Here is a 19,892-nt window from a genome sequence, read left to right on the forward strand (position 1 = left end):
ACCTGGTATGATTTATCGGGTGTTAGAATTGCCGTTCCTGTCCCAAAACATGTCCCTATAGCCCCTGACAGGTCTCTGTCAGAGATTCATGACTGGGGGTTAACAAGCAATCTCATTCAAGACGCAGATCCCCTGGGGAGGGCTGATGGGACCGGGAGTCCAACTGTTAGTCTTTCACACCTTTGGGATGAGCCTCTAGGTTGAAGAGAGGAGGGAGGGCCGGCCAGAGGGGACTGGGGGACTGTGTTGTCATGGAAACCCCGGGAGGGAAGGGCGGTGGAAAGCGGTCAGCCTGCTGAGTTCAGAGGTCAAGGAGTGCGGAGACCAAGAAGAAGCCAATGGATTTTGCCAGAAGGCGGTTATTGATGACTTCGAGAGGGCAGTGGGGCCCCAGTCAGGGAGGAATCAATGGGGAGAAAAATAAGGCAGCAAGTAATTTGGCAAGAGAATGTCGAGGCACGGGGCCCTGGCGTACCTGGGAGGTGCTGGAGGTCCGCTTCCAGAGCCCCGCCACGAAGCCGGCAGTTCAGGGAAGTGAGTCACATCAAGGTGCCAGTCCCTCGGTGTGTGTGAAAGTTGCCTTTACGCCGTCCTGTAGTTTATTAAGTGTGCAGCGGGGTCATGTCTAAACACAGCCTGTAGCTTCATCAGAAACACTCTGTGGCTACAGAAGGCCTAATCATCCTCAGAGCCTTCTGTGTGTCCTGACCATTGATCACCAGAACAAGCTCAAAATGTGGCAAGAATTACCAGAACGTGACGGAGACACGAAGTGAGCAAACGCTGTGGGGGAAAATGGCGCCCGTAGACTTGGTCCACACGGGGTTGGCCCAGACCCTCGGTCGTAAAAACCACAGCGTCTGTGAATAGCACGAGGCGGGCCTGTGTGATGAAGAAGGAGCCTCGGGGGCCCGTGAAAGCCCTGCAGGATGGGAGGTGGGCGGATGGTAAAGGCAAAAGGGAAGAAACTAGCTAAGCAGGAGAGGCTGCTAGAAGGAGAAGGAAGAAATGAAGTGTCTATAGAAGGAAACCAGGCAATAGAAAGATGTGAGAGGCTGCAGAGAACTTACTAGAAGAGTGAGCCTCGAAGGACTGCCCTTCTCAAGTGCAAGGAAGGAGATGGAGAGAGGCATAAGGAGATGGAGAGAGGCATAAGGATCATTAGCGCTAACACGGCTGGTGTTTTTGCACCTGCTAATCGCCTCTCTGTTTAAAGGGGTTCGGAGAAGCCCTCCTGTGTGAAATTTCGTTTTGTACTGTTTTCAGAAAGTATTTACTTTTTCACGTTACATGGGTATGATAGTTCTCTTGTTCTTACCGGTTAAAAGTAATTTTATGAATAAGAATTTAAGACCGTGCTAGAGCATAGGAAACTTCCTGTCACCTGGAAGCCCCTCCTGTTTTGCTCCTTTTCAAAGTAAAATCGTTTTCATTTTGTGACCCCAGAGCCTCGTGCCTTGGCATGAACTACGTGACAACTCAGGTGTGTATACTCGGGAAACCAGCATGGTTTTTCGTATCTCACTGTTACGTAGAGGCAGAAGAGAGATACACCAAGGGTTTGTACTCCTTTCAAAGCAAAATCCACCTAGTTTTTTTTTTTTTAAAGATTTTATTTATTTATTCGACAGACAGAGATCACAAGTAGGCAGAGAGGCAGGCAGAGAGAGAGGAGGGTGGGTGGGGGGAAGCAGGCCCCATGCTGAGCAGAGAGCTTGATGTGAGGCTCGATCCCAGGACCTTGGGATCATGACCGGAGCTGAAGGCAGAGGCTTTAACCCACTGAGCCACCCCGGCGCCCCAAAATCCACCTAGTTTGGTGCCTTGAGGTTGGGTATCTTTTTTAAAAGGTCACCGTTCGTGTTTCATTGCCTCCCACAAGCTCTGTGTTACACAGTAGGGACTCCTGAAATTCTTAACAAATAAAATGTCCAACTTCTGTTCTCCGCTTAGCGCGTTTCATTTCACTTTAGGAAAAAGAGGAGCGGTACCTTCTGTTATTCTCCAGTGTCGTGATAATGTTATCGGCAAGTCCTCGGATGAGTGGCTTTATCTACCAGGTTAGTAGATCTCATATAAAACACATAGCACGATCCAGAGTGAAAACAGGTTTCCATCCAGATGCAATATTTCTACTGTGGCGTAAAAAGGTCCAGCCAGAGAACACAGAATGTTCTGACCCTTTGTTGTAATTAAACAGCTTATAAGATCAGATGTTCCTTAGATCAGAAACCTTTATATTGCTGTAATGAGTTTATCTGCAATGTCCACTGCTCTGGTTATGAGCATAACCTATGCATGTTTAAAAAGAACTCTGAAGTGTGCAACCAGATAAATGCGCAGCAAAGTTTCATGGGCTCGTCTCATATCATTACTGTTGAGAAACTATAAAGCGGATTCGGGGTTCTGAGGTACAAGTCGTGAAACTCCTTAGGAAGTTAAACTTCCTTCAACCTGCTCCCCAAATATGGAGGGCCGTGATTACGGTTGCCTGTTTTATCTGTTGTAGCAATTACTAATTTTCATAAAATTGGACTTTTTTTTTTTTTTTGGAATCTTACTTTGTTGACGGATTCTCCTGCAAATGTGTCAGAAAAAAAAGTGAGCTGTTTGTAAATCCCCACCGTATGGTTTAGGGCGTTTTAGCAAAACACAACCCACATTTCCCCCTTGCATCCTGGTCTAATGAAAACTGAAAGCAGGGAAATATACTATCTATTGACAGGACAGAGAAATCTGTCCAGCTGTCATTCAGCAGTGATTCTTGAGAGGGTCACAAAAATCTAATAGACATAAGCAGAGATGCATATAACCACAGACTTAATGGGAATGTTCTTTTCTTGATAGGGAAAAATACCAGTAGCGGGAATGGTGGTGACTAGATTAGATGAAATCGAAGGGAATGACAACACATTTGAAATCACAGGTAGGTAATTTTCTCTTTTTTCAAGTAGCTACTTGAAATCCTTTTTGGGACGAAATGGAATTTGAGTAAATTAATGTCATTATTTTCTGTGATAAGCCTCTGGGTGAGTTTTACCTGGGCAAGGCAGAGTATAATTAGGGCCCAGCGATGGAACACAGTCTCCTGGTCATTTGGAAACCTCGGCTTTGCCATTAGTTTCAATCTCTTCTTTCAGAAGAGCTGCTTGTTAGAACTCAGAAATAACAAAATGGACGGACATAAAAGCACAAACTGAGGAAAATGCCAAGCCTGACCTTTTGGCCAGTGGTGCCTTTTTTGCCAGGCCTGTGTGATTTCCATGTGACAGTGGTATTTTTTCTGTATGGACTTGGCACAGTGGCTGACACTGGGATAATGGCCCCAGGCCTCACCCTCTTCTTCCCCAGGAGGGAGCCTGAGATTAGATGTTGGTCCCGTTTCAACTTTGAATAGTTCGGTGAGGCAGTCCAGAATTCTCACGGCGGGCTGAGATGGGCCCTGGCCTTCAATTTTTGCCCTGTGAGTTTGTTTGAAGTTTAACACTCCTTTCCTCCGATTCTGTAAGCAGTAGAAGTCAGGGACAGTGTTAGAAATCAGATACAGATACTTAATTTCCTGACCTCATGAACTGTTCCTCCTGACATAGAAGTTTCCACAGGGTTATTCTCTAGGTGCGAGTCTTAGCTGTGTTGAGTCTGTTTATGGAGGAGGCGAGCTCAGGCTTCTCACCTCTCGTTTCCAAATGCTCCCCGTCGGATGACGCAGGTAACATAGAGAGAATTGTCATCCACTGCAACAGCAGTCAGGACTTCCAGGAGTGGCTGGAGCAGCTGTGCAGACTCATCCGGGGACCCGCCTCCTGCAGCTCGTTATCTAAAACGTCATCGTCATCTTGCAGCGCCCATTCCGTAAGTGGCCCACTTGTGCTGTCTGGGGGTTGTTGAGGCTCTCGTCAGACCTCCCTGTAGAGGACTTATGAGAAGTAGCAAGCATGCCCTAAGACTTCGGCTCATCTATGTCTGTAGGTTTCGAAGTACAATAAAACCTCATGAATTCCAATGGCTGGTTTTGGACAAGGGTCCATCCAGGTTAAGACAGAGGTGTACCTAGAGGTGTGCACTTCTGTTTGATGGTCCTAAGGGTCTCCCCACCCCCTCCAAATCTCATTTATGCCACCATATTCACTAGGTCACCTTCAAGGGTAAACTTCCAGCATTGCTTCTTCTGAGTTATCATGAATTTGGACTTCCTGGAATTGGAATCGATGAGATTTTACCGTACTTGTTAAGTGAGAGCGAAGATTGCCGTGTTCTCTGTTAACACTCATACCGGCCATGCCAAAACTCCAGTCTCGAGCACTGCGTGTTGCGGTGGGAAGAACGAGGGCTTTGGCATGGGACCTGAGTTCAAATCTTGGCTTTGTCAGTCGCCAGCTAGTTTCTTTGCTTTGCTGATGTTCGTCTTCAGTTGTTCCGGTGAAATAACCTATTTCGGTGACTGAACCCATTCGAGGTTAACTCCGCTTTCCTCTCTTCTAAAGGAAGGCCACCCCTGGCTTGAGTGAAATTTCAGCAGAGAGAGGGAAGACAGGATCATAGGATGTTGAGTCAGTGGGGTGCTGTTGCTCAGAGACCCCCATAAGCTGGACTGGAAAGTGCCAGTTCTCAAACGGGACGCTTTTGTTTTCCCACCTTTTCCTTCCTGTGGCTGGCTTTGCTGATCCAATGACACTGTCGCTGTTCTCTCGCCATGTTGGCCCAAGGTCGGGTTCAGATGGCAGATTGCCAACATCTCATCAGACATTTTCCCAGTCTTTTAGCTCTACTGGACAGCCCCGAGGACCCCTGGAACCTCCTCAGATTATAAAGCCGTGGAGTTTAAGTTGTCTGCGACCTGCGCCTCCACTTAGACCGTCAGCAGCACTAGGTTATAAAGAGGTAATTCTTGCTACTTATGGTATAAAATGCTTCTGACAAGCTCATTTCCTAGCTCATTACAAAGAGTTCTGTGGGAATGTGCTAGAATTTATGCTATGGCATACACGTCCATCACTTGGGAATTGTCAGACTCAGGGATTTCTTATTTATCAGCTATCCGCAGGGTTTGTGTGCACTGCCTGAGTTCCTGGGTCCCCTCCCAGAGTGCCTCTGGTTCACCTCTCTCGTGGTCCGACGTGTATACACAAGGGCCGCTTCACTGGACTTGAATTTCCACCCAAGCAGACCCAGTTCTGCATTTGGGATTATTCTGATCTGTTAAGCCAAACCAGGAAAGTCCTACGGGACCAGGCCCTGGGTCTGAACTATGAGGGGCTGGACTTTTTGCTGCAGTTGGGAGGGGAAAAGAATTCATTGAAAAGAATGTCCTTTAAGCAGAAGCTTCTAGGCAATAACCTTAGAGGGCATTGGATATTTGGGTAGTGTGGGGACTTCAAGGTTCTATGTTTTCCTGAAAGTTGCAGTCAGGAAGTGTCAGTCAGTGCCCTCTGTGGACGTGTGGACTATTACTTTTTCCATCCACAGTGTTTTTTATTACTTTTTCCCCCTAAGCTGTTTCTCATCATTCCAGCTTTCAGTAAAGAGCCTCGTTTATTAGGAATTGTTCTTTACCCAGGTCTTACCGAGTGAAGGTTTAAGTCTGTGAGGGTTATGAGGTGCGTCTTGGAATTAGGGGGCGAAGACAGCATATATTTCTATATCGAACGTGTGTTTCGATGCGTGACACAGATTCAGCTCAATTTTAAGTTTGTCTCCATCTCAAACACCGTGCTGCTATTTTGATTAATTGTTGCCTCCAACTCTGAGTGCAGTAAAAATAAAACAATCTTTGGACACTGGAGGATCTTTTGATCATTTCAACTGGGCACGACAGGAGAAAGCTAAATCCTTATTACCTACCTCTGTTCAGAATTGGGCCAGGAAACAGTCCCACAGGTTTGCTTTGGAATTTGGCCCATGATACCCGCAAGCATCCCGTTTTCTTCTCCGATTACATGAACCAGGAGGGCCACTTCATAGTTACGTGGGTCCCCTTTTTAACGATGGCTATTTTGTAATTGTCAGTCACTAAGTTCAAGTGCAGGTGAGCCTTGAAGGGTTAAGTTGACTTAATCCTTCCCAGAACTAATCCTAAGGCATGATCATGTCGTTTCCACTGGGAGAAGAGAGTTATTAATATGTCCTTACTATGTAGTGTGTATTTCGGTTACTTTCAGTATTTGTTACTCTGCACGGAACTGTATTCCTTGGGCTTTTTGCATGGTGATATTTGCATCTGAGACTAATGTGGGAAACGTGATGATAGTCTCTGTGTAACTGATGATGACACTAACATTTCAAATATTGTTTTAGAATTGTTGATAAATGGATTTGGTCATTATACCATCGACTTCTCACGCTCATCTTCTCTTTCTTTACATATTCACTTTAGAGGATGTCTTATATCTTAAAGGTAAGGGTAGAAGGATATCTTTGGCTTACAGTGACGTTATAATGCTGTGCCGTAACCTTTGATGAATGAAGCTTTCCTTTATGCTTGTTTTGTCCCTTGTTCTGATTGGTGGCTAAAATATGAAGATGCAAATCTGACATGTAAGTACTTTCTTCAAAAAAGCAGGCTCTTGGGAAATACGTTTGAAAATGACGTCTTAGACTCCCTAAAAAGGCCTGTTTTCCTTGTGTGCGTGTATGTGTTTTAATGCTCTTTTTCCTGTTATTTTTGTCACCTGCGAGTTTTCCATGGCTATCTGTTTTCAAGCCTAAGTGGGTCACTGTGGCTAAGTGGAAAAAATTAAATTCTTTGTTCCATATATTTTAAGGTACTAATTATTATCCACACATCACATAGATGCATTGCATGGGAGATTGGGAGAAGAATGGTCACCATTCTAATCCATTTACTTGGTTACGGGCACTGGTTATTCAGATGGCAAAGGCAAACTCAATAATTCGTGGCTCTGTCATCTCCTAATTAAAAATATGACTTTAGGGGCGCCTGGGTGGCTCAGTGGGTTAAAGCCTCTGCCTTCGGCTCAGGTCATGATCCCAGGGTCCTGGGATCGGGCCCCGCATCGGGCTCTCTTCTCAAGCGTGCAGCCTGCTCCCTCCTTTCTTTCTCTGCCTGCCTCTCTGCCTACTTGTGATCTCTGTCTGTCAAATAAATAAATAAAAATCTTTAAAAAAACCTATGGCTTTAGATATGTATATCTAAGCTTGGGTCTGCACCTGTGACTGCCAACCCTGAGTTATTTATGCAGAGAGCCCTCATTTGGCTCTTCTCTCCGACTTCAGGGAAAGTATTCAGTCCCTCTGCCTTGATTTTCCCATCTGACAAATGGAAATTAATATTCTTCTTTGGGGGACTGTTGCTAGGGAAAATGTATTTATACCACTTTGAAGCTCTTTGAAAAGCAGTGTGTACTATAGTTGTTATTCAATTCCCTTAAAACTGTATCAGTGAGGACCCTAAACCAAGTTAAGAATACGGTTATTTCCCTAGGATTGACACCCACTACTTTCTCTACAGATGGGCACCTGTCCCTCTGGCAATTGAGAGGACAGTGTCATTGCCTCTGTTTTGTTACCTTTTAGAGCTTATTGGAGCCATTTATTATGTGCGTTATTAAATTTAGATACACTCTGGAGACCGTCAAAATAAGAGAGAGCCATTTGGTTTAATTTTATTTGCTCTTTTTCATTTGTTTTTGGGGGGAGAATTCTAATTCATAAAGAAACCTCCGTCCTTACAGGAGTCTAGTAAAAGCCCCAAAACGATGAAGAAGTTTCTTCACAAAAGAAAGACCGAAAGAAAGCCGTCAGAGGAGGAATACGTGATTCGGAAAAGTACGTGTTTTATACCTTTTGACAGTCAGTTACAGATGAGCTAGCAGAAGAATTTTGTTGAGGGCAGATGATCAGAGTGGTTTGTCCTCTGTATCACCTGTTACACAAAGAAAAATGTGCGTGTTCTCAGGTTCGGTCACCTCTAAGCTTTCTGAACGAGCTGCCTCCCGCTGCATTTCATTGATCTGAGCCAGACAGCCATCCTATGACCTTCACCTTGGAGATTTCATCCCACCTGGTTGGGAACCACTAAAGGCCCCCATTTACTATGGATACATTTCCCCCCCCTGCCTTATTTTCTGATGCCCAAGATGTTTTCCCCTGCCGAGACACACTAAATAGACCTGAAGGCCAAAACCCTTCTGGAAGTTAAATGCTCAGTGACGTTCCCAGTTCGCCAAGGAATCAGCCTGCTGCTGTGTGGAAGTGGCTTGATTCTGAGGCAGACTGTGCCATCGGTCGACCGGTCCCTATGTGCGTGTTTGCCTCAATCGCGGGGACTGAGGTACTCTGGGACACGCGTGAAGGAGTAAGTGATGCATCGCAAAGGGTGTCTCAGCCAAAAATACACTCTGGAGAACTCTTTGCCACACGCCAGCTTCTGCATGGCCCAGCCTGCCCCCGGGGAGTGCACATTAGCCCTCTGGCAGGGTTCTACGCCTCCCCGCCAAGTCCCTTCAAGAAGATTTGGGGGGGGGGGTAGGGAGAATCAATGACTCTGCTGGCTGGTTGGAAAAAATGGGCGACTTCTGTGCGGGAAAGTTTCCTAGAGAAGGGAAGCCTGGCAATGTGGAGGAGAGGCAGGTTGTGGTGTGTGTCAGGAGAGAACGGAGGCTAGGGCCATGCCCAGTGCTGTCATCATGGCTCCTAGGAGTCTAGTAAAAGCCCCCAAATGATGAAGAGGTCTCCTCGGAAGAGAAAAATGGAAAGAGAGCCACCAGAGGAGGCTTTCTGGGTGGGTGGGGGGGGCCGGTCCCCAGCAGCCGAGCGCGTGGCATCCTTTTGAGGTTCTAGAGACGGATCTCTCTCTGCCAAGTCCTTACCCCTTAAATCCCCCAGGTACCGCCGCTCTGGAAGAAGATGCACAGATCCTTAGGGTGATTGAAGCCTACTGCGCCAGCGCAAACTTTCAGCCAGGCCACGGCTCAAGTAGGTCCCCCCCGACCCACTTTCTCTTCTGACTGCTCAGAGCCTCTTTGCAAAAAAAAAAAAAAAAACCGAGAAAAGCAGGTGACCTGGTGCAGAATTGCATCTTTCCGATAAGGTGCTTTGAGCTGTCAGGCGGTTTGTTTACCCGCTGCTTCTTTTCACCCAGAGAGAAAGACAGATGCAAGAGTAAAAAAGTTGGAGGTGATAGAAATGAAAAAAAAAAAAATTTTTTTTTTTCAAAAAGTCCTTCTCCTTTGAAGTACACAGATACCTTCAGCAGCACTAGTTAGGAATTAAAGAACCCAGAGAGTTCCTGTGTCTGTGAACTGATGCTAATCTCTTCTCATAGGCAGATTTGGAAAGGAAGTCACAATACTATCTTTGATCAGTTGCATATTTAAGCGAACAGAACAGCGCTTCACCCAGCTCAGGTTTCAGACTTGCTCTGAAAATCTGGAAATGTAGCTGTGTGGAGCAGGGGGGCTGTTGGGAATGTCCACAGTTTACAGGGAGCTGTCAGGGAAGGGTACAAGGGTACCGCCCCCCAGCCTCCAAGCACCTTTCAGGCTACATGCTGAAAGCGAGATGAGGTTTCCTGATTGATCCTTGAGCTTTTCGAAAAACCAGGTCGCTTCGGTTCTGTCTTGTCTTCCGTGATTATAGACATTCAGGAGACCTGGTGTGAGGTGTTTTGATTTGCAGAAGTGAGTTCTCCATAACTCTCCCTGTTGGACAGCTACTGACCAATCACTTGAGTGGGGATGGGGATGGCTTGGGTGGATGGCCTTGACCGATGCCTTTGAAGTAATGTGTCTCCCAGGGCTGGCGCGAGGAGAACATTTGATGTCATACTTGACACGTTTGACCATGAGGAAAGGACTGCCCTATGTTCCGCTTCACAGACAGATCCTGGCTGTGGCTTTAGGCACACCCAGCTCTGAGAACAAGTTTCGAGGAGGCAGGGAAAGTGAGAGCAGTTTGGGGCGTGAAAACTAGGAGAGAGAGGGTGACAGGGAGACACCAGAAGAAGCATCCCTCGTCTGCTCCCCAAACCCGCACTCTTCACGTCGACAGCATCCGCCCATCTGTAGGAGGCACAGGCAGGTGTTCTGGTCTCAAGAGTCCCATTTCTGCCCCTCCTGCCCAGCCTTCCCCTGAGACTTGGCCATGTCTAGCATCATGGCAGCCTCCCATCCTCTGTCCCTCTCCAGCTGGAAGTCCCATTTCCCAGGAACTCACTGCTGTTATTTCCTGCCACGTTTAACCAGTCAGTCAGTCAGTCTGAGGCCTACTTGGTAAGCACCTGTGGAGTGCCGGACCCTGTGGAAAGCAGAGGCACCACCACCTCAGCAAGGGGGAGGCAATGAGCACACACAACGCGAAGGCTGAAGGTTAAGGGCTCGAGCTCCAAAAGGAAGGCTCCAAAAGCGAGGGGGAGTTTGGAGGTGCAGGAGAGCTTTTTGGTCCGGTCCCTTGTCTGTTCTGTCACCTCTTCCATCTCTAGACCCACAAAGATGCCCACATCTTTGTGCAATGTGGTGACGTCCAACCCCCGCACCACCCTTGACCAAAATGGACTTCACTCACAAAATACCCCCAACCCTGGCCAAAATCGAATCAATTATTTGTCTGTTTTCTCATGTCAGGAAGATTTTAGTCAGCAAGTGTTGGATGACTGCTCTGTGGGTACAAGGCACCAACGTGCCGTCAACAAAGACCCCTCAGCGACAATAGCAGAAAGGGCCAACACCTAGAGTAGTCTCGAGTAACTCTCCCCTTTTTCCCTCTCGCAACCCTTGTCTTCGTAGGTGCTCGAAAAGATTCACTCCCACAAGTCTTACTCCCCGAGGAGGAGAAACTCATCATTGAAGAAACCAGGAGCAATGGCCAGACTATCATTGAAGAAAAGTGAGTAGAGTGGGCTACATTTTCTGATTTGTCTGGGGGCTGGAAAGAAGGTTCTGGCAGGGTAGTGCGTCTGTTGCAAAGCCCGCACTGAAGGTCAGTTCCTCCTTCTCCAGGAGTATAGCCCTTTTTGCTCTCACGCCAATGGGAACTATGGGAGGGCTGCCCCCCAACAAGGGGAAGGAGGAACGGGAAGCAGAGTGGGTGGAACTTTCTGGGGCCAGCTCCCCTGTATAGTAAAGTGCTTCAGAGTATTCAAGAATAGCACTCCAGGGTCCAGATGGCTCTGGGGAAGGCTACAGCACTACTTCTCCTGGCCAGAGCGTTGCTTCTCCCATTTACTGAGTCAAACCCTGGACGTTCACATACTTGACCTATTTAGAATCCTCCAGAAACCCAGTGAGATAAGCATTACTTTAACCACTTCTATTGAGGTTGAGGAACAGGGAAACGATGTTCCCAGTCTACCTTTGCACACTAGTGAGGGTGACCTAATGGGGGAAAATCAGGTTAAGTACCTTTGGGCTCATAAAATAAACACAAAGTAGCCAAAAAATTCATTTCTTTAAACTTGAGTCATTTCTGAAGTCAGGCCTAAATTTGCATAGGACAGCATATTTCAAAGTGCTCGACATCGTCAATGTGTTTTTCCATCTGGTATATGAAGTGATGTGGCAAAATGGTAAAGCACTTGGGCTCAAGAGAACAGCCCTGGTTCAAGTCCAAATTCTGCATCACGTTAGCTGTGTGACCTGGGGCCAGCCTCCTTAACTGCTTCATGCCTCGGTTTCTGCATCCATAAATGGGTATGATGGTAATACTTTAAGGTTTGTTGTGGGGCTAAATAGAAGAATAAGTATAAAGGCTGGCCTATGGTCATCACTCAATAAATGATAATGGTTGTAATAACATTGTTATGATAGCTATATTAATCCTCACAGCAACTTTGTGTGGCTTGCGGGAAATGTGGTATTATCCCCATTTTGTATGCAAAGAACGTAATACAAGGAGAGGAAGAGAAAGAAACTGGTTACCCAGTTGGAGGGCTGGAGGACTGGTAAGTGGTAGGATCAGAACTGGAACCCAGATCTCCAGAGTTCTTGTCCAGGGAGAGAGCCATCTGGGAAGTAAATGTCCCATGACTCAGCCGGGGCACTTCTTCCTCTTTTAAGACAGGTGGGATCTTCCAGAAATAATGCCCCCGACTTTGTGTCATGTAGGATCGTGTAGAGTCATAGAGGTGAGAACAGCAGTGCCATCACACAGATATCGTAAGATAGGCAGGGTCTCAACACCCCTAATATGTTAGGTGATGTTCATTCCTGCCCCAAAGAAAGAATCAGAACCTAATGACGAGCCCTGGTCTCTCTCTCTTTGTACTCCCTCAAGCTGGGAAGCAAGCGGCCAAGGAGGAGGGCAATATAGGAAAGGTGCCAAGAAATGGCATTCGAATGACCATGCGTGCTGGCAGTTGTTTGCCCGTAAAAATGGGGATCACGAGGAGGGTTCGTAGCAGTCTCTCTCTCTCCCGACCAGCTAGAAAGTCCACTGCTTTTCAGGATCTGTAGTTCTCGAAAGCTGCTTTTATGGTTGAGTTTTACTTAACAACATTTCAGTGTCAGCTCTTAACCTCTGAACTTTATGTTGTAGGAGTCTGGTTGACACTGTGTATGCCTTGAAGGATGAGGTCAAAGAACTGAAACAGGTAATGAAATAGAATAGTCATTTTCTCGGGTCATATAACAGGAACAAGGTGGTGAGGTGGGGATTTTTCTTATGTCTTCAAGGTAGGTTTTGTTGATTTTACCGCATGGTCTTGGCTTCAAATTTCTCAGGATTGCTCATATACCTATTTAGCGGTTTGCAATAGGGTCCCATACTTAGTGATGGCTTTCCTGTGCTCTGACATCTGTAAGCAGAATGTTAACAAAGATAAGACATTCGTGAGTGCGTGAGTATAAGGAGAATCGAGTATAAGGAGTATAAGGATTGAAGATGAAGCTTCTTACATGGGTCTCTGATTTGACAGGGTGGTGCCCTTCATGGAGATCAGGAGCCACAGGAGGAAGAGAAGGTTAGGGTGATGGTAGAGACAGAGTTCACTTTAGGACATAATGAGTTTGAGGTGCTTGTATATATCAAGTTGATACTGGGGGACTATGGACCTAGTGCTTGTGAGATGAGATGAGGTCAAGTGTCAAAGAGATGTGCGAGGCCTCTGAGTTGAGTTGAAGGAGAAGAGACACTAAGTGAAAAGAGAGCTGAGCTGGAAGAGGGCCTGTGTCAGAGCCGTCGTGGATGCTTACACTGCAGGCCAGAAGAATGCGAAGGCTTGGCCTGAGAGGGGTCAGAGAAGCAGGGGGCTGTCCTGTCTTAGAAGCTGAGGGAAAGGAGCCTGAGGAAGGGATGTACAGTCAGTGGTGAAGACTGCTAAGAAGATGAGCAGGAGGAGCCCTGGAAAGGGCGCCCTTGGTTGGGGAATTAACCAGTCTTTTGACATCATAGGAAAATAAAAGAATGAAGCAGTGCCTGGAAGAAGAATTGAAATCAAGAAGGGACCTAGAAAAGCTGGTGCGGAGGCTGTTGAAGCAGACTGATGAGTGTATTCGGGCCGAGTCCAGTAGCAAGACCTCCATTCTTCCGTAACCATCACTGTGCAGCTGGGCACACGTGCCTCCGGGGCATCTAGAAATGTCCAGCTGAATGATTTGTTTGCTCACTTCCTTGGTTTTTATTTTGTATCTGAGTCAGTCCTCTCTCTCTCTCTCTCTTTCTTGCTCTCTCTGTTTGCTTGAGTGTTTGTTGTCATTTGGTTATTGGTTGGTTATTTTCTTTTTGACCGGGGTAAAAGCGAGATGTGGTGGTGGAAATCTCCCCAGAGTCTTTTCCACTCAATAAGAAAAGGAAAACGAGGACAGGCAAATGATTTAAGTGGTCTTCATATGGCCTTCAATTTATAGTGCCTCTTCACCAGCCATTACTCGCCCCCACACCCCGCTTCGTCACTCTTTTGGGGCTGGCTGCCATATCAAAGTGGCCGGTCATGGCTTAGTAAATGTGAACTTGACTTTTTCTCTCATGCTTTCTTGTATCTGGAAGCCCCTCAGTACCCAATTTAAGGAGGGCAAAGCTCCTTGAGCTATGACAAGGGTAGGGTCATTTGCCCAGTGACCCAGCCATCCTGCCCCGACTATCATGTGCCACCCTCAATGCACACTTTTTTTTTTTTTATTACTGCCCTGTGTTGTCTATAAGGCCAAGAAAACAGCAGCATCCTTATTCCTTTTGTGTGGGTTTACATTTTTAACTCTATGGGGCAGAAGCCCCGGTCACCCTTGCCAACACCAGACCCATTAGCAAATTGTAGTAGACAATCTTGCCCATCTGCCGCAGAGTTGACCATCCCTGCCCAGTGCATGATAGTTTTTGCCCCTCACTGTCTGCCTCGTGTGTAAGTTTTCTACTTCCCCAGTGCTTTTTAGCCAACCGTGTAAAGCGGTGTGTAAACTTGTACGTGTGCACTTTGCCTACTTTTTGAAAATATAGACCGTGAGCAGTCACTTCATCTACATGACATATTTCAACTTGTGAACCTCTCATCCTTCAAAACAATACGCATTGAGGAGATAGCGTGCCCTGGTAGACTGCTTTATCACTTTATCGCTCTGCCAGGTATGCAGTGCGAAGCTGTAATATTCATCAACCTCTTTGAGTAGGACTTGAAGCATTATTTGCAGAAATGTGCTGTTGGTCGAGTTTGTATATCCAGAAAGAAAGGACCCCCCCCCGTCCATCCCCCTACCCCTGGCAGTGGTTGTGTGCTGGTTGCTGGTGAAGCTCGGTGTTTGGAGCTGGTCTACTAACATTGCTCGATGACTCCAACAGTCCCCTTTGTGAGTGTCTCCAAATTTAGAACAGTGGTAAACCAGGTTTAGAAGAGGGTCCCAGAAGAACAGAACACATCCAAATTGGCACAAACGGAAGTCGGCACGAGGCTCCAGGACAGAGCAGTGCAACCCACTGCCCCCTCTCCCCAAGACAGGTGCAGTCGGGCAGGTGGGGCAGATCACTGGAAAGAGAGGCAAAGGGCCAATGGACTGGTCAAGGTCGCCTTCCAGATATATTTGGTGGGTCCCTCTAAATGTGGGTTTTGCCAATGGCGTTTAGAAATCAGACTTGAAGCTTGAATCCCCCAGCTCGCTAAGCTCTTTTTCTTTCTAGTACTGGGGGGGGCCTCAAGTTCCCATAGCTCCACGGTACAGGGCTATTGACTGCTTGCCACACGGCAGAAATGACACTGTCCGCAGAAAGGGGACGGTTCCGGCAGACCGCCATCAGCCAACCGCACGCAGCCATCTTCAGAATGAGGAGTGAAGATTTCTAGAAATGGCCGGTGTTCTGTTTTTATGCCCAGCAGCTTAGATACACCGTCCTCCACCTAAAAATGAACAACCAACGCAGACCTGAGCATCTGCCCCACCTGTGGTTAATGAATGGCTTGCAGTAAATGCACCAGCTATATCCATAGGGAACATTTTCGTGATTACAAAATACTTTAGCTGATAAGGTATAGGATTGCTTACAATATTGAAAGGTCTTTATTTTAAAGTGACGTGTACATATGCATGTTTCTGAAACTGGGCCCTTCGGAAGAGAGGCCCTCGGTACTGTGGGTAGTGAAGCTCCGTGCTCACACATTAAGCAGTCCTACACAGGAAATGAAGCCATGTTCACCCGAGACCAGTGTCTCCATAGGTGTGTTGTTTACAATACTCTGTAAGTGGGTTCCTGTCACCCTGTAATTAAACCGCTGCCCTTAGAGGCTTTTTAGTTCCTCTTCCGTCATGTCCCTTCTTAAACAAGCTCAGATTTTCTAACTTGTTTTTATTTTGAAGACTTTTAAAATGGACATTTTCAATAAATAAGAATAACAGTGCTTTATAAACCAAGTCCTGTGTTTTTCTTCTCTTCTCTTTTTCTCTTCTCTTCTTTCCTTTCCCTTTCCCCTTCCTTTCCCTTCCCTTTCCCTTTCCTTTCCCTTCCCTTTTCTTTCCTTTCCCTTCCCTTTTCTTTTCCTTTCCTTTTCCCTTTTCCTTTCCCCTCCCCTTCCCTTTCCCTTTCCCCTCCCCTTCCCTTTCCCTTTCCTTTCCTTGCCCTTTCCTTTTCTTTCCCTTCCCTTCCCTTTCCTTTTCCCTTCCCTTTTCCTTCCCTTTCTTTTCCCTTTCCTTCCCCTTCTCTTTCCTTTTCCTTCTTTGCTAGCCGGTGTGCAGAAAGATTTCTCACAGGGTGGCAGCTTCCTCCCCCATGTACTCATGAGCTGTCCACTGTCATCGGGTCCCCTGGCAGGTGCACTTGCTCCCCACTTCACAGAGATAACTCATGTCATGAGACAGAACCTTCCTTAACTTCTCCACCCCTCTCCTTCTGGTCCCAACCTATGAACTGTTCGCACACCATTTTCCGTCCACTATCAGGATTTTGTCAGCCAGCGATAGCCTACATTTGACCACAGTTGGAATGCTGGTGTCAGCCGTCAAGATTAAAATATTTGCTCCACCTTGAGACAGATGTGCTGGATATTATCTGTTGCTGCTCAGCACCCTTCCCACCCCTTTTGTGTCTCTCCCTGGAAGACTTTAAACAAACAAAAAAAAAAACCCTCAGACTCCCTTGCAGCTAGGGTGTGGAGATATAGTGTGCGTTCTGATACATTTTCAGTTCTGTCAATGAAACACCTTTGCACGATGTTTGGAAGGCTTACATTAGCTAGAGGCCATTGTCCTGGGGCTTGGCGGCTGGAGGGCCGTCCCAGAGACGTGTTTGTGGCTTCTGTACGCTAGCTTCCAGTGTGTCCACTCACAGCTTGTGCGTGGGAGATGGTCATGGCAGTGATCATGACGGAGCGAGAGCAGAAGCTTCCTGAACTAGATTTGGGTCATAATTACAGTACAATGGCCTTGAAGCCATGAGTCCAATGTTAGTCCCCTGACTTCAGCTTCTGTCACCAATGATTTTGTAGACACCAAATATTACCTCTCTGCTTGGGATGCCTTTCGTGGTTGATGTTTCTTACTCTGAAGCAGTCGATGTAATATCACACCTCTGTGGGCTGGGCCCTCCCAAGTGTTTGTATAGTTGAGCTTAGGAAACCCTTGCAACCACCCTGTGAGCTATTGGTCATCCCCATCTGACAAAGGAACAGAGGCACAGATGTTGAACAAGATGCTAGTAGGTGTGGAGCTGGGATTCGAAACCCTTGTCTGTCCACTTCCGGGATCCATACTCTCCACCAGGCTTTCTCCTTTGTGCTTGGCACCTGCTAAGTAGGCTACTACCTCAGCCACCTACTCTTGGGAAGTCACTAATGAGCTCTCAATTGAAAAAATCCAGGGAACACTTTTCAGTTCCTATCTTGTTATTTGACCCTCGCCTCCTTGATAAGACTCTCCTTCCTTGGCTTTCCTGATCCCAACGTTTCTGGCATTCATTCAGCCTTTCTGACCACCCCTGTCTTCTTTGCTGGCTCTGTCTCCTTTGCCTGTCCCTTGAACATTTGCTGTCACTTTTCTTCTTCCCTTCCTTTCTATGGCCTCTTCCTGGACAACCTCGTCTACTCCAATAACTTCATTGATCAAAATGAAGGTGACTCCCATATCCATATTTTTCCATCCCAATGTTTCTCCTGAGCTCCAGGCCAATGGTTGCGGCTACTTCCTGGACAGTCCAGCTTAGATGTCCTACACAGCTCAAATTCAACATGTCCAAAGCTGGACGACTCCTTTCCATTCCCAGATCTGCTCCTCCAGTGTTTCCCATTCCACTCCTGGCCACTTAGTTGCCCCAGTCAGGAAAATGGACATTATCCTCTGCTCCATCCTCTCGCTCAACCCTGTATCAATTTATACATTAACGCTTTATAAGGCTGGTCATCCAATCTTACCATTTTTAACTCTGTTGTATCTCCTGAATTCATCTCCATCCTCCTGACCATCACCTGTTTTTGGCACTTATCATCTCTCCCTCAGACTGATGCGTCTCCTTGCCTCTTGTCGCCTTCTCTAGTCTGTCCTCTTTGGTGCCAGTAACATGCTTACCTAAGAAGTCAATGTCATTCATCTGTTTAAAAGTATAATCTCTTGCTACTCCCCACCACATGGTAAAATATAATCTCCATGAATTTCTCTGAAGTCTTGTAATATGCCTTTTGCCCTGCCTAAAATCCCTTTCCCATCCCTGTCCATTGAGCAAATTCTTTCCTTTCCATTTAGAGTCAGCTCAAGTATCAATGTGAACTCATGATTTCTAAAATGCATGTATATATGTGTGTCTCTGCATGTTTATGTGTACATTTATATGTATGTACTATGTATGTTTCTCTATGTTAGGATTGCCAGATAAAATACATGATGCTTAGTTAAATTTGAATTTCAGCTGGGGTGCCTGAATGGCTCTATTGGTAGAACATGCAACTCTTGCTCTTGGGGTCTCCAGTTCAAATCCTATGTTGGGTGTAGAGCTTACCTAAAACAGCTGAATTTTAGCAATGCAACAAATACTGTTTTGATACAGATCATGTCCCAAATACTGCATGGGATATATTTATACTAAGTTTTTCACTGTTTACCTGAAATTCAAATATAAATGGGTATCCAGAATTTTTATTTGCTAACTCTGACAGCTTTTGTGTGTCTGTGTATAAATATATATATTTATAGTTATTAGTATATGTTTATATGTTATATTCCATATATATATATATACATATATACATATACATACATCTCTCTCTCTCTCTCTCACACACACACAAACACACACTCTCATACATATTTCCTAGGAGCAGGAACTGTGTTCTCAGGAACACAGTTAGAACCCAGAACTTGGTTTCTAAACACACTCTGTACTGAAAGGCTGATCCTATGGCTAAAGCAGGGAAGGTATAAGATGAGCCTAGAACATCTTGTTGTGCCAGAAAGTAATAGAATGCTAAGAAAAGAAGCTGACAGGCCCACATCTCAAGGACACGGGCCAACTTGAAGAGGTTCCACCTGCCAAATAAAGGTAAATTTGAGCACCAAAATAAGGATAGTAATGATTTAGAAAACATTGAAAAAAGTAGACATCTATGAGTCCATGCTGATAAATAAATAAGAGGGGAGAAAGGGTAAGTTTGTGTTTGCATGACTGTGCTGAGTGTTGAGTGGTAAATGTGGAAGGAACCCCAGAGTTGGAAAATCCTCGTTTTGCAGCCGCCATACTAAAGACTGATGCAGGCAAAAATGACTCTCAGATGCTAAATAAAGGGGAAAATGTTGATGATGAGAAAGATATTTGCATGGTCTCGAAGTGTTTCCCCTAAGATTGCTTACTTGTTACAAAAGGGAGAATGGTAATTATAGAGTGCAAAAACTAGACAACACCTTCCTTCACCAGGTGATCGGAATCCACATCAGTGAGGAAAGGCAAATGGCCATCATACGCCTCCAGATACAATACGCTGAAAAGAACACAACATCATGTATGTGGTTTGCCATCCAGGAAAGCATCACTGGGACTTGACCATGAGGAAGCATCAGACAAACCCAAAATAAGGAACATTCTTTTTTTTTTTTTTAAGGAGGAGAGATTATTCTTTGAGGCAAAAATGTCCATGTCGTTAAATACAAAGAAAGGCTGTAGAAATGTTCCAGATGAAAAGGAACTAAAGAGATCTAACAATTAGATTTGGTACCTGCTCCCCAGACTGGATCCTATAATGGAAGGGCAAAGTGATCAAAAAGATACTACTATAGCACTTAATGGAATTGGGATACAAATGGTAGCTCAGTATCAATGTCCAATTAATGGAAGCTGATAAGTGTATGGTTGTTCTTTGAATGATCTGAGGGTAAGAGCACCGACCCCCCAACAGTCAAAAATCCAGCTATAATTTTGACTCCCTCCCCGCCCCCAAACTAAATTAATGGCCTGTTGTTGACTGAAAGCCTTGCTGATAACAGTCAACATATAGTTTGTACATTCTCTGTGTCCTATGCTGCATTCTTACAATAAAG

At 46.0% G+C, this 19,892-nt stretch overlaps 1 protein-coding gene across 9 annotated transcripts in view; it reads left to right on the forward strand.

Moving 5' to 3' along the window:
• Nucleotides 1-15,788, forward strand: part of ARHGEF6 (Rac/Cdc42 guanine nucleotide exchange factor 6) — a 98,645-nt gene extending 82,857 nt beyond the window's left edge. For 3 of the 9 annotated variants that reach the window (XM_047715549.1, XM_047715555.1, XM_047715552.1), the window contains 10 exons: nt 1,974-2,060; nt 2,848-2,926; nt 3,710-3,852; nt 4,744-4,881; nt 6,374-6,394; nt 7,692-7,785; nt 8,845-8,934; nt 10,743-10,842; nt 12,490-12,544; nt 13,345-15,788. In XM_047715549.1, coding sequence (XP_047571505.1) covers nt 1,974-2,060; nt 2,848-2,926; nt 3,710-3,852; nt 4,744-4,881; nt 6,374-6,394; nt 7,692-7,785; nt 8,845-8,934; nt 10,743-10,842; nt 12,490-12,544; nt 13,345-13,485 — 948 coding nt within the window. In that variant the 3' untranslated portion in view covers nt 13,486-15,788. The other 6 variants (XM_047715547.1, XM_047715548.1, XM_047715550.1 and 3 more) reach the window with 6 other exon arrangements.
• Nucleotides 15,789-19,892: the final 4,104 nt, after the last annotated feature.

This window comes from Lutra lutra, chromosome X (genome assembly GCF_902655055.1).
Source record: "Lutra lutra chromosome X, mLutLut1.2, whole genome shotgun sequence".
In the NCBI taxonomy this organism is placed as follows: Eukaryota; Metazoa; Chordata; class Mammalia; order Carnivora; family Mustelidae; genus Lutra; species Lutra lutra.